This window comes from Aedes albopictus, chromosome 3 (genome assembly GCF_035046485.1).
Source record: "Aedes albopictus strain Foshan chromosome 3, AalbF5, whole genome shotgun sequence".
NCBI classification, from domain to species: domain Eukaryota; kingdom Metazoa; phylum Arthropoda; class Insecta; order Diptera; family Culicidae; genus Aedes; species Aedes albopictus.
In genome coordinates this window covers 7,353,459-7,368,179 of record NC_085138.1, presented here as the reverse complement: position 1 = coordinate 7,368,179, position 14,721 = coordinate 7,353,459, and the positions used below count along the sequence as shown (strand labels likewise).

At 42.0% G+C, this 14,721-nt stretch overlaps 1 protein-coding gene across 1 annotated transcript in view; it reads left to right on the top strand.

The window, feature by feature from the left end:
• The window catches only part of LOC115258105 (ras-related protein Rap1), a 112,546-nt gene extending 98,220 nt beyond the window's left edge, over positions 1-14,326 (top strand). Inside the window, exons 3-7 of the mRNA XM_062858736.1 lie at positions 3,341-3,448; positions 3,754-3,882; positions 3,961-4,113; positions 11,135-11,258; positions 11,428-14,326. Of these exons, the coding sequence (XP_062714720.1) occupies positions 3,341-3,448; positions 3,754-3,882; positions 3,961-4,113; positions 11,135-11,224 (480 nt within the window). The 3' untranslated portion in view covers positions 11,225-11,258; positions 11,428-14,326. The remainder of the gene's footprint in view (positions 1-3,340; positions 3,449-3,753; positions 3,883-3,960; positions 4,114-11,134; positions 11,259-11,427) is intronic.
• Positions 14,327-14,721: the final 395 nt, after the last annotated feature.

Here is a 14,721-nt window from a genome sequence, read left to right as displayed (position 1 = left end):
GCAGCCTTGTTGTTCTTCGGTCCCCTAATGGCTGTCTTAACCTCGTCTAGCGTTGGAGGTTCCACAGCTTGTCCGTCGTCGTCGATTTGAATTCTGTCCGCCGCTCTTCCACTCCCACCGTTCAACAGAGAAATGTCAGCCATCTACCAGCACATGGTCGATTTGGTTGCAAGTATTGCCGTTTGGGTGTCTCCAGGTGTGCTTGCGGATATCCTTGCGTGCAAAGTAGGTGCTATTAATGGCCATCCCCCTGGCGGCAGCTAAGTTGACTAATCTCAGGCCGTTGTCATTAGTGACGGAGTGAAGGCTCTCCGTACCGATGATTGTTTGAGTATTTCCATTAATTAATATCCAAATACATAGTATCCCATTCTAAGAGATTATGGGCCCAGCCAGTAAGGACTCGGCACACGGCATTCCTCAATTCCACGGAGGTGCAGGGCTCTATAACTGGAGTTGTACGGATGTATCTGAACTGAATGCTATAGGAGTGGAGTATACCTTAACTAAAGATTCCCCGGAACTGGATGCGGAAAATGCGAAATTCGACAATGCGGACAAAAGGACAAAGTCAATGCTAATGGGTTTTCTCGGAGAAGATTGCCTAGACATCGTTCTAGACAAATGGACAGCGAAACAGATGTAGCGAGTGTTGGAGGAAAGGAAAGAGAATCTATGTGGAACCATCTGGTGTGTTTCGATGAGCTGATCCGACATCTACGGGTGGCAGGGTTGGAGCTAAAGGAACGGGATATGGTGGTGACACTATTCGGGACACTTCCCGAATCATACGACCCGTTAATAACTGCTCTGGAGTATCTCAGAGATGACGATTTGACGCTAGACGTCAACGGCGAATGAAAAGCCGAATGAGTTCGTTGAAAAAAAGGACATGACTACCTTGAAGAAATTCAACGGCAAGTGTCAGATGCGGCTAGAAATGGCACATGAAGAAGAACTGTCGGCAAAAAAGCCACAGTGAAGCAAATGCGACTGTTGGATCAATGAGCAATGCGGTAAGAGTTATGGGGTCTGTCGTGCAAGAGACCCTCGATGCCGTGATAGACGACTAGTTTACAAATTATATTCTTGGTCAAGTTACCATCTCATGAACGATGATTATGTTTTTTCGACATTGAACAAATTGTCAAGCCCCGTCATCATCAACGTGGCCAAAGACGGTGAGACCTTGGACGCTCGGAAGGAAGGTATCATCTAAGAAGTCAGCAACAGAGGCGTTCAAATAAAGATACTCCAAAAGCAAGGACAGGACGATGCACCGGTAGCTCGGCAGGCTACCATGAGGACCGTTTTGGAAGTTGGTATACATTGGCTGTTTAACCCTAGTAGGATGTTGGGATCAATAGGACCCAGGCAGGCTGGACGTACACTACGTCATCGTGGAGCGCCTATCGTAACATCCTAGGAGCGTATATGGAAACAATCTGCATGGAGGTTACGGATGGTGTACCTGTGAAGCCTGGTCAAGTCTGTCGATTGCTGAAATCTTTGTATCGTCTAAAGCAGTCACCCAGATGTTGGAACGACCGATTCAACGACGCACTTCTCAAGATGGGTTTCATGAGATCGAGGAGACACGATAATTACCTGTATACAAAGCTGGATGATAGAGATGAACTCATCCTGATTTTGTACGTAGATGACCTCTTAGTGGCCGGCCGCAATCTGGAGTCGATCATGGAGCTGAAGAAGCGTTTGGCCCAGATGTTCGAGATGTCGGGATTTTTGGGGATGAAGTTCATCTACAACCGCGAAGCAGGGCAACTGCTGTTATCTCAAGATGCCAGCATTGAGAAGTTGATGAGCCGTTTTGGAATTTCCGGCTGCAACCTAGTTAGAACCCCGATGGAGAAAGGCCTGATGCTAAGTAAAGCAACCGTACCGAGAGTCGCTTGGTTCGCTTATGTACGTGTTGTTGAGCGTTCGACCTGACATTTGCTATCCTGTCGGTTATCGCAGACGATTCCAACAGTAACCGTCCAACGAGCATTGGCAAGCTCTGAAATGAATATTCCGTTACCTTCAAGGCACGAAGAATCTGATTCAAGCGCGACTCTACAAGTCATTCCTTGGTGGGATACGTTGACGCAGATTGGGCATCGAACACCAAGGACAGGCAATCGATGAGCGGATACCTGTTTCAAGTTTTGGATGTACGGTAACCTGGAGCATCGAGAAGCAGACCACGATACGGAGGCGGAGTACGTTGCACTCAGCGCAGTAATTGTCGAATGCCTATGGTTACTAGGTTTTCTTGAAGATCTGCATAAATCCGCCAAACCCGTCATTGAACATGAGGACAACAGAAGTTGTATTTACACGGCAAAAAATCTTGAGACGACACGCACAAGTCTACGTGGTTTATGAACGGCCTTTTACTAGGTATTGTTATTCATTCTAACACCTTATTTTGCAATGAACCTAAGTTGAAGACACACGCGTTTCAAACTGTTTCCGTCAATTCTTATCCAAATGGTGTCCCATACAAAGACTTACTAGGTAAACTTGTGAATTCGGTGAAATTGCAATCTCGCGTATCATGCCTCGAGCATGTGTGCTTGTCAACAATGCCATCGTCGCTACACTCGTCTCTGATTAATTACCAAAGATTTATGTGCTGTAAAAAAACAATAGGGTATCGCGCCAATTGGGCGGTGGCTTCTATATTCGTCTGTTTCCCACTATAACTCAGTCAATTTTGAATCAATTGACTTGAAATGTTGTACACGGGTAGATACTATACTTATCTCATCACATTCCAAAAGTTGTGCCAATTGGTTCAAATTTGACTGAGTTATAGTGGAAAACAGACGAATATAGAAGCCACCGCCCAAGTGGCGCGATTCCCTATTGTATATTTTTCAGATTATTTGTCACATAACGAACCATCCCCTGTGGATGGTTTCATACAAGTCATCATATTGTGCATACTACACAACAAAAAAGCTTTCCGCTTATTGTTGATATGCCAAAAAAGCGTTGGGAAGTAGAGGGTTAACACGTTGTTTCCATGTTCGGTTTTGAGACCAAATTGATGCTGCTCCTAGTGCTGCTCCAAGTGTTTCAACTACTTGTAGTTTTTGATATATTCATTACAAAATTCTCCATAAATAGTAGACGTCTGTTATCTGCAGAGAAGTTTTTTTTTCTGGCGGCATCGTATGTTATTCCGCCTTTCGTGAATCAGCTTTTTGTGGTTATCCCGTACTTGCCTATCTTTTTCTGAAGTATTTATCGGCAGCATACCATCCATAATTTCATCAACACTACAACTGCCCTGGCCAATTACTGACAAGCGTTTCATTTTTCCTACTTTCAGGGTATATTCGTGGAAAAATACGATCCCACGATAGAGGACAGTTACCGCAAACAGGTGGAAGTGGACGGACAGCAATGCATGTTGGAAATTCTGGACACAGCAGGAACGGTAAGACTTTTGTGCCAGGGGATTTCCTTCGCACTCCTGTTCGGGTATTAACGTTGAACCATTCGTCATTGAAATCATCGTCATCATTAAACAATTGAAAGCAGTTTTTTCGTTCAAATCAAACATTTTTGCAATGAAAATAGATTCACTGTGTTCCACATGAGGAATAGAATACAGTGAATACATTTTCGTGGTCGTTGTTTTGATTTACAGCGACAAAACTGCTTTTCAATTTCCGAAAAATGATGACGGATGCTTGAGCCTTAAAAACATTCATATTTAAATTCGCTCAACTTTTATCACAGGAACAATTCACGGCCATGCGAGATCTGTACATGAAGAACGGCCAGGGTTTCGTACTGGTGTACTCCATCACAGCACAATCGACCTTCAACGACCTGCAAGACCTGAGGGAACAAATTTTGAGGGTGAAGGTAAGGGCGGCATTGTTTCAAAGAATAATTTAACATAATTTGATCGATTTAACATTTTTCTTCTTCACTCAAACACAGGACACTGACGACGTTCCGATGGTACTGGTCGGCAACAAGTGCGATCTCGAGGACGAACGGGTGGTCGGCAAGGAGCTCGGCAAAAGCCTCGCCAACCAGTTCAACTGTGCATTCATGGAAACGTCAGCCAAAGCCAAAATTAATGTTAACGACGTGAGTATTGTAAAGTGTTACTCTGTTTCTTTGGTTTTTTATTTTACATTCCATCCGGAAAGGATATCTGTTTTAGTAGATGCATGCAAAGAAGAAAGATTTTTTTTAGAATTCTTTTAGAGAGAATCGAAGGTGCAGGCAAGTTCATATTTCGCAACTACCTTCCGGTATTCCACCCAGGCTTTTTTTCTGGGATTCATCCAAGAATTCCTCTCCGGATTCTTTCAGCAATTCATTCCAGGATTCCATAAAGGATTCCTTTAAGAACTTAATTACTTCTTTCCCCAGTTTTTATTAGGAATTTCTTCTAGCATTTCTTTGAGATTTCTTCGCGTATTTCTTTCGGTATATCTTCAGTCTTCAGGGATTTCTTCCAGAATTTCTCTCGGGATTCCTCCAGAGCTGTTTCAGGAATTCCGCTATGAATTTTTCTCGGGATCCTGGATTTTCTAATATTATTCCTTCCGAGATTCTGCAAGTATTTATCCTCGGATTGCTTGATCGATTTTTCTCGGCATTCTTCCGTAGTTAACTTCAATGATTGTTCTCAAGATTCGTGAAGGGATTTTCTCAGAGATATCACTTGGCAACCCTTGATTGAATTTTTGCCGTAATTCCTGCAGAAATTTCTTCCCAGATCCTTTCAGAATTTTCCTCAGGTATTCCTTTATTATTATCCACGATTTCCTTCTGTAATGCCCACAGGGATTCCATCCGGAATTTCTCTCGGCATTCCTCCAAAGGCTGCTGCATTGATTCTTCTCGTAACTTCGGAGATTTATCCTGGAATACAATCAGGGAATCCTCCCGGGATTTCTCCACGGCTTTTTCATGGATTACTATTAGGATTTTTTCCAGGATTTCTTCATCGATTCCTACCGGGATTTCCCACAAGATTCCTTCAGGCATTTTTCTCGGGATTTTATCATTGAATCCTACCGAAATTCCTTGAGAGATTTTTCTGGGTTTCTGCCGAGGTTCTACCTGAGATTCTTCCCGATATTACTTAGCGATTTTTCTCGACATTCTTCCGAGATTATTTTCAGTAATTGTTCCCAAGATTCTTGTAGGGATGCTCCCAGTGTTGGTAAAAACTCAAATACTCAAATCTCATGGTTGAGTTGTTTCACGCGCGATTCTTGACTCGCCAAACTCACCGCCGAAAAAATCATGCATGAGATGACTCATGATTTCGCTCATTTATTTATTTCTTGGTGTTCTTAATGTTTACATCGAAGTTTTTAGGATTGTATGATAGAACAAAAGCAAATCTAGCGTACAACAACATTGAATGCCGTTCAAATTGATTTGGATTCGTTTTATAAGCGAACGAGATTTCGGCGCTTGACTCGTGAGTGCGAGATTTTGCATGAAATTCTCGCGCGTGAGAAAACGATTCAGAATCGCGTGCGAGTTTGCTCACGCGGGAGCGGTTCATGAGTGTGCTTTGAGTGTGAGTTTACCAACACTGGATGCTCCCAGAGGTATCTTCCTACAAGATAATCCTGTTGAGATTTCTTCCGGGATTCCTTTATTTTATGTCCCGGGAGTTCTACTAGGGATTTATTCACGTATTTTCTCGAACGAGTTCACGATACCTACAACCTGGAAAACCGGGAATCCTCAGGGAATTTTATTTTACTGGTAAATATCTGGAATACTCCCAGAGCTCTTTTCGGAATCCCTATAAAAAATACGAGATTTCTTGCAACAAATCCCAAAGAAATACCTGAAAGAATCCCGGTGAAATTTTGATAAAAAAAACTGCGCAGGCTTATTGGAGAAATCTCGAGAGGAACTTCGAAAGAAATCCTGAGAGAAGCTGAGATATCTCGAAAGAAAAAGTTCTGGGAGTAATCCCAGGAGGAAATATTGGGGAAATGAAACTCTGAAAACCTGTAAGAGATCCCGCCGGGAGGAACTACGGGCCAAGTCCAAGAGAAATATCCGAAGAAATCCCTGGAAGAACTGCTGGCAAAATCTCGAGAGACTTTTTTTTTTGGAAAATTATCCCGAAACTCCTAAGACAAATTTCTGGAAGAACTTTGGAAAAATATTTGCAGTATCTCTGGGAGGAGTCCAACTAGAAACTATGGAAGAAATCCCGGGTGGTACATACTCTTGCAGAACCCCCATCGAAAATTCCTACTGGGAGGTGGTAGAAATCCCTGGAATAACTATCAGAAATCCCGACAGAATACTGAAAAAATCTGGGAAGGAACTGTTTATGGAAGCGAAACTTCTTGGGGAAAATCGATCACTACTAGTACAGATAACAAACATCTATGTTCAGTTTCAAAATACAATGCTCATATACCTATGATCTGTGGAATTACTGATTGGACTGTTTTTTTTCCAGAATGTTTGGATGACATTGTAGGTGTAAATGTCAAAGCAATTTCTTGCAACTGATTCAAAAGAACTCTCTAAAAAGTAGAAAAATTCAGAATTCAGAAATTTTGTGGAATCTCTTGATAATAAATCTTGCACTTTTGTTACTTAAGTTTTGAGTTTAACCTTTTGGAGCCGATTTTTTTTCGCCGCTATCGACGCAACCTCGCTGGTGTCGAACACGTTTGTTATGCTCGGTTTCATCGCCGGGGTCATATATGACCCCTTCGGCTCCAAAGGGTTAAGTTAAAAAAAATGACATTTTTTTATCGAAAACATTAAAAATATCTCCCTGGAAAAAACCTGAAAAACTCAGGGAACTTTATTTCGTCTCATGAATAGACACCCTGATTAAATTCTTTTAGAGATTTCTTCCGCGATTTCTTCAGAAATTTCCTGCCAATTACTTCCGGGATTCGAAGATTCTCTCAGGAATTTCTCTCGGGATTCCTATAGTGACTGCTTCTGCATCATTGATTCCCCTCTTGAGATTTCTTCCGGAATTCCTTGATTGATTCCTAGCGGGAATCCTCTATTTATTTCTCCTGGGATTTTCCTGAGAGAACCTTTAGAGATACTTTCAGGATTTATTCATCGTTATCCAGAGCGATTTTTCCCGGAATTCCCCCGGTATTTCTTCTGAAGTTATTTTCAGTGATTGTTCTCGAGATTCTTGTATGGATTCGTGCCAGAATTCATTCAATATTTTTTTCCGTTATTCTTTCCGGCGTCCATCCGGCATACCTTCATTGATTCTTTCCAGCATTACTTTAGAAATTCTCCTCGGGATTTTTTTTTTGATTCTTTTTATAATTCTTCCAGAGATTCTCGCAAGGATTCTTTCAGAAATTTCTCCAGTATTCTGATGTCTTCAACCGCATGGAGCCAGCGCGTTCGCGGCCGCCCAAGAAGTCGCCGACCTCAACCTGGTTTCCTGATGAATATTGTTTCCCTATTCTTTCTTCCGACATTTGCACTACGTGTCCAGCCCATTGAAGGCTGTCGTATTTTATACGTTTCACAATATTCGCGTCTTTGTATACATACATGGTACAACTCGTAATTCATGCGTCTGCGCCACACTCCATTTTCTTGTTTCTCACCGAGAATTGTTCAACATCTTCAAACACATCCCCATCAATAACTACCTCAGCGGCATCGGTGGTGTAGTGGTAAGCGTGGTTGCCTGGTTGCCTCTCACCCCAGTCGGTCTGGGTTCAATCGTAATCGACGCCGTCGGTGTTTCTGCGACAAAAATATCTGATCACGCCTTCCTTCGGGTAGGAAGTAATGGGTTCCGACCCATGTGTTGATGGGTTCGATATGTAGGGTATCAGGTGTGTGTGGATGTCTCCCTGATCGTCAGTGCTTAGGATTAGTACCAGAAACAGGCGGCCGTTAAAGTACAGCTGATGCCGAACGGTGTCGGCTGGCCAGAAATAATAAGAAGAAGATAATCACTACCTAAGAACTAACACCACTATGCCTGCCTCTGTCTGTACCCGCTATCATGTACTTCGTCTTGGTAGAGTTAATCGTCAAGCCTATCCTCGCTGTCTCTCTCTTCAGAGAAGCATAAGCTTCCTCCACTGCCCTACGATCGATGCCGATGAGATCAATATCGTCCGCAAAACCAAGGAGCATGTGCGACCGTGTGATGATAGAGCCATTCCTCTGCACGCCTGACCTCCTAATCGCTCCTTCGAGTGCAATGTTGAACAATAAATTTGAAAGAGCATCCCCCTGCTTCAATCCATCCAAGGTCACAAACGACGTAGACAATTCGTCCGCGATTCGAATACTTGATTTTGATCCATCCAGCGTTACGCGTATCAGCCTAATTAGTTTCGCCGGAAAACCATGTTCTGACATTATCTGCCAAAGCTCATTTCTTTTCACTGAATAGTCGCTGCTTTAAAATCAATGAACAGATGGTGAGTCTGCAAGTTATATTCCCGAAATTTATCTACGATCATCCGCAGGGTAAACATTTGATCCGTCGTTGATCGGCCCTCACGAAAACCAGCCTGGTATTCGCCGACGAAGGACTCCTGAAGAGGTCGCAGTCTGTTGAACAGGACACGCGACAGTATCTTATACGCCGAATTTAAAAGGGTAATCCCTCTGTAATTGGCACACTCCAGTCTGTGCCCTTTCTTGTAGATTGGGCATATGAGGCCATCCAACCAACTGGTGGGCAATTCTTCATCCTCATCTGCTTCGTGGATAATTCCCCATAAGCTGTTGACATCTCCAGATCCGTTGGTCTCTCCTATCCTCTCGTCTAACTTCTGATGATACTGTGCAGCAATCCCTTCGGCTACAAGCGCTGGATATTGAAACGCATCGTCCTGTTGTTTCTTGGACTCGTGACGCTGGATAATCGCGCCCGAATTTTAGCGGCTACAAGATAATGATCCGAGTCGATGTTCGGGCCTCTGTAGGACCTCACATCTATGACGTCCGAAAAATGTCGCCCGTCGACCAGCACGTGGTCTATCTGGGAGCAAGTGTCACCACTCGGGTGTCGGCAGGTGTGTTTTTGGATATTCTTACGTGCGAAGTAGGTACTGCTGAATGCCATCCCTCTAGCAGCAGCGAATGTCACAAGGCGCAGACCATTATCGTTGGTAATAGAATGAAGGCTTTCCGTTTCAATGACAGGCCGAAAGAAAGTTTCTCTGCCGATCTGCGCATTTGCATCTCCGATGACTATTTTGACATCTTGTTTTGGGCACTCTCCGTAGGCCTTATCAAGGCTCTCATAGAACTCATCCTTCATGTCATCGGGTTTGTCGTTCGTTGGCGCATAGATGCTGATCAGGCTGTAGTTGAAGAACTTGCCCTTCATCCTCAACACACAGATTCGGTCGCTTATCGGCTTCCACCGAATAACTCGCCTCATCTGCTTCCCGATCACTATAAAGCCAACTCCGCGTTCTGCCTTATCGCCGCCGCTGTAGTAGATGTGGTACTTGAATGAAGTGTTGGCGATGGGATCCACCGCTCGGAACTCGCGTTCTCCAGTTTTGGTCCAGCGTATCTCCTGGATAGCGGCCACATTAACGCCGACATTCTGCAGTTCACGAGCCAGGAGCCCAACACGTGCGGGTTCATTCAAAGTTCTCACGTTCCAAGATCCGACTTTCCAATCGTTGACCTTCATTCGTTGCCGGGTCTGTTGCCATTGAATCAATCCGTTTACTCTACTATTGCTTTTCTGGGTGTTTGAAGGTTTTCAGCAGGCTACCTTACCGGGGCCGCGCTGCCTACATTACGTTGGAGGGGCTGCCTTCTTAGGTATAGCTGACGCAATACAGCATTTCATACTCAGCCGCTGGATGCCAGAACAGACGCTGTTTGAGCTGCACTTCCTTGATGAACAGACGCTCGGAACGTACCTCCTCAATCTAGCTGAAGTCAGAAGGACAACAGTGCCCAGGCTGCACTACCAGCTAAGCACACAACTCTAAGCTGGCGGTCTTTGTCATCGTTTGACCCGTGGAAGCATGGGGTAGGAACTTGTGAGGACCAGAGCTATGTTGGACGCTCTCCTTATCGACTCACCGTTTTGCAGCCCAGGCAATACCTAAATAATAATCGGCGATTTTTCCATACAAATAGCGATTTTTCCATAACTGAATAATACCTCAAACAGTCCTCAACACCAAACCAATAACTCGTTGAGGTATTTCATCAATGGTCCACTGCACGAATTTCTGCTGGCCTGCGGTGTCGGCACCGCTCAAACGTCAAATTTCGCGTGAGAGTAAGCAGGCCAGCATAAATTCGTGCATTGGACCATACCTACAAAATACCAAAATAAGTTATTTTCAAGACCTAGATCCTAGCTGGGTAACCGACCAATACCTTGTTTTGGTATGATACCTGACTTTGGTTTGCTGCAGTTATGTGCCAGCTATTCGTTCCTGCTCGGGTAGTGAACAAAAAAGCTGTAAATTAGGTGAAGTGGTTGAAAAATCCCTACAGGAATGACAAGACGAATTTCTTGGCGAAAACCATGGAGGAGTTACTATAATAATCTCTTGAGAGATTCTTAACTTTTTGAGGAATTTCTGGTGAAATCCTTGAAGAATTCCTTAAGGTGCACAGTTAATTTTTGCAAAGAAGGCCAATTATTTGTTTATTATTCCTTGCATGGATATCCTACTCCTGTTAGTATTACATTTATACAGTTAAAATACAGTCAGGTTTTTTTTTTCACGCGGGGGATACGTACCGCGTAAAAAAACTCAGTTCAAAATTCGAAAAACCGCATAAAAAAAGTCTCACCATTTCTCGACGAATCATGCAAAAATAAGACGATGTTTTTTTTTGTATGTAGTTTTCATTTACGCGGCCGCGTAAATGAAAACCGCGTAAAAAAGACCTCACTGTAATTCCAAAATTCCAAAAACAAAACTATAATCACATAACGTTTACGAGCTTTTATCGTATATACGCCCAAGCAACATAGTATTCGTTCACTTATGATAGTATTATACTGCCGTGAATCGCATATCTGTCCCATTTGCATAGGAAACCCAGCAAAGATGAGACTGGTATGCGATTCACGGCAGTATATAACTATGTGTTTTTGTTTCTAATTGCTTTTTTTGTTTTCTTCCAGATTTTCTACGACTTAGTGCAACAAATTAACAAGAAGTCCCCCGAGAGAAAGCCCAACAAAAAGAAAAAATCGCTGTGCGTGCTGCTCTAAGTAAACTAAAAAACTATTCTACTATTACTACTAAGGGGCCGTTCATAAACCACGTAGACTTTTTGGGGGGAGGGGGGGGTCTGGCCAAAGTCTACGCTCCATACAAATTTCAAATTTTTTGTATGGACAAAAGTCTACGAGGGGGGAGGGGGGGGTCTGAGATGGCCAAATTTTGGTCTACGTGGTTTATGAACAGCCCCTAATTAACAAAAAAAAAAGAAGAGAAAAGGTAATAATAATAAAAATAAAGAATGCAAAGCGAAACAAACTTGCAAATGGGAAGAAAAAGACGAAGAAGGAAAACGCCGTTCGTTCGTTCATTCGTTTAGATGCGAGGGGCAAACAAAGGCGGAAAAGTTATAAAACGTTTATTATTAAAGATGGACAATTGAAAAGCAAGAAGGAGATGCAAAAACGTAAAGTGAGAAACAAACAATCGGGACAAAACAAAATCAAAGGAATTGCAAGAAAGGTGGTGAGGTTCACATGCTTGCCGTGTGGACACGTGCGATGTACGATATATGGTAGATTGACGAAGGAATGGAAGAAGTATCATTTCATAAGAACATACTACTTACTTGAGGGCGATTTTTTAAAGAAAATATTTTTCTTTCTTGATAGAAGGCACAGTCAAAAAACGGACGGAGGCACACGGTTGCACTTGTATGGAAATGAAGCATTGGGCAGGAATTTGTGGTACAACAGTGGAATTATAGTTTGGGGAATAGATCGAGGGAACGTGTATATTGTTTGTCTTTTTACACACAGCCTCTCTAACTTTCTCGCAGACAGACAAGCGCCATCATTGTTAGTTGTGATTCATTCATTGGGTTCTGATTTCTGAGAATTCGCTCCACCGATGCGTGTGGTGGTTATTAAAGGTGTTACTCTCTTTCTATCAACCGTGATTATTTGGCTTCCATTTTGTATACACAGAAAACATTCGCACACACATACTGACACATTCACACATTTTTAAACAACTGGTCACAATCTATCTACAATGGGAACGCAAATATCAATAGAATACGAAAAAACGGAAAAGCAAAATACCGCTGCATGATGATTTGTGTCGGTGTATAAAAAGAAAATGGCCGATCGAACAATGTGACAAATGTCAATGTCATCCACGCTAAGAAGCATCTACTCGATCGTGAGGCTAACATTATTTTCTATAGGGAAGTAGGGTAACCCAAGGGTAAAGATGAAGATTTTTTTTTCAAAGCCTCATCAACAATATTTGTTATTCTTGGGTTGATATACTCGTTATGAAAATATAGCAAAATATATCCCCATTATCGACTAGATGTTTTTTTCGTGGACAGACAAAGCGACAGAATAATTTGATGATCTTCTTGACAGATGAATACAATACTTGTTCAACATTCACCCATAGAAAAAAAAAAGAAAAATGTCGTTCATTTATATAGAAGAAACAATATACAACTGTACAAGCGAAGAAAAGTATTACGAAAGAAACATTCAACTGATATGAGTAGCAAACCAAACAAAAACATAACATAATAGACAAGTCGAGTAAACTGTATGATGTAAACTTGAACAAGTTAGATTTTGTACTATTTTTAACGAAGTTGTATTAAAATTTTCTACTGTCATATGCGAAATTCTTGCGCCACGTATTAGGTGAGCAACGATTGTAGTTCTATTGTTCATCCTGTTCTCATATACAGTCTGAATCATCCGCCGAAAACTCTGCGTCGGACTTTTCGGAGTGCCAAACACACAGTCACAAAATCATCATCGTCGTCTTCTCAATAACACTTTGAAACGCATTTATCTCACATTTCAAACTTGCTACTGTTGTTGACTTGTAGTGAAAGATTTCAACTCCTTTGAATCACTCCTCTCGCTTACGAGTTCATGTTCCGTTAATAGTTCGAAGCATTATTTCTCTTAGTATTTCAACCCATTCCAACGTTTTTCACGCTAAACTTTACAAAAAAGCTGATAATTAAAACTCGTTTTAGATGAAAAAAAAAAACGAAACAGAAATCAATAAAATTACAAATTGAAAAAAAGAAAATAGCATAATCAAACTGAACAAAAGAAGACGGAAACAAACAATGCGAGTTCGCCTTTGTTCGAGTTTTAATAAGATTAAATAGAAACAAAAAAAAAACAAAATTGCAGCATACATTTAAGCCAAATCGTAATCAATCAAGCAAAAAGCTCGTCATCGTGTCGTTGTCGTCGTCATGGAAACAAGAAAAAGAAGCAAAAACACACAGTCACCTTCCCGCACTAAGCCTCCGCCCCCGGATCATCAGTTTTTAATGTGTGCGTGTGGGTATCAAGTAGATAGTACTCTTCCAATTCACATTGATTGTGTAAAACTAAACAAAAAAAAATAGTCGAAACAAAGCCTCTATTGTGTTGGTGTTAAATAGAAATCAACAGCAGAAAACGGTTAAGAGAAATGTTGTACAATTCACACCCTTTATCCTATAAATTCCTGAACTCTCCACACTCTTTTCTGTTTCCGCGCACAACCATGTGGGTCCGCTCACCGAAAGCGTGGGCGCTCCAAACATGGCGGCAATTATTGTCAACTCACACACACATCCAAGCACTCACTGATCGCTGTAGTATCTCACACACAATCGCACACCAGATAAAGAAAAAAGAAGAAACAAGTGTTGTTATATTATCGTCATTTTCATTCGAGTCGAATGTAGAGTAACCAATTTTCACCCACGTGTTGATCCACGCGTGGTGATGATGAGAGAAAGACTTTCCAACCCTCCCCTGCCTCTAGCCTAGCTTTTGGTAAACATCGCCATTTTACCCTCCCCCAACAAAAAAAAAAGAATAACCGTCAAACCATCATCATCATTCAAACCAGAATGAATCCTTTGAATACACACAAACACTCTCATACCCAAACAACAAACAGACAAACACAAAGACGCTCTCACTCCTTTCGGAAACAAAAAAAAAATGAACATTCAAAATGAAGACAAACTCAAACCTACACATGCAACATCATTGCAAACGGACCGTTAAAAAAACAAGAAAAATATTTCTGTGTAACCATGCAAAACAATCTATTTTCTAATGAATAAAAAGTATATATATACAACACGCGCGGATTTAGTAGCAATTTTTCAATGCCGAAACGATGCCATCATATTCTACATTAACTTCGATACAACGTCATCAAACCTTCATAAGATTACAGATGAGATCATCATCAAAGCATTTTCATCGGGGACAATCTAATCAATCAGTTTAAATTTGAATTTTCGTCATGCAATCAAAGGAACCTGTGAATGTAGAATCTAGTCAAACACCCATGGATCAATGCACGTGTTCACTCGATTGGCGTTTGAGCGGTGCTGTGTTATCTAGGTGCCCATGGAGACGAGTTCATTTTATGTACACACATCACCGCTCAAACGTCGTACAGGTCGGACTCGATTATCCGGAGTCAGGTTCTGGCGCTTTCCAAAACAATCTCTCGCAAACGGAATGTTGCA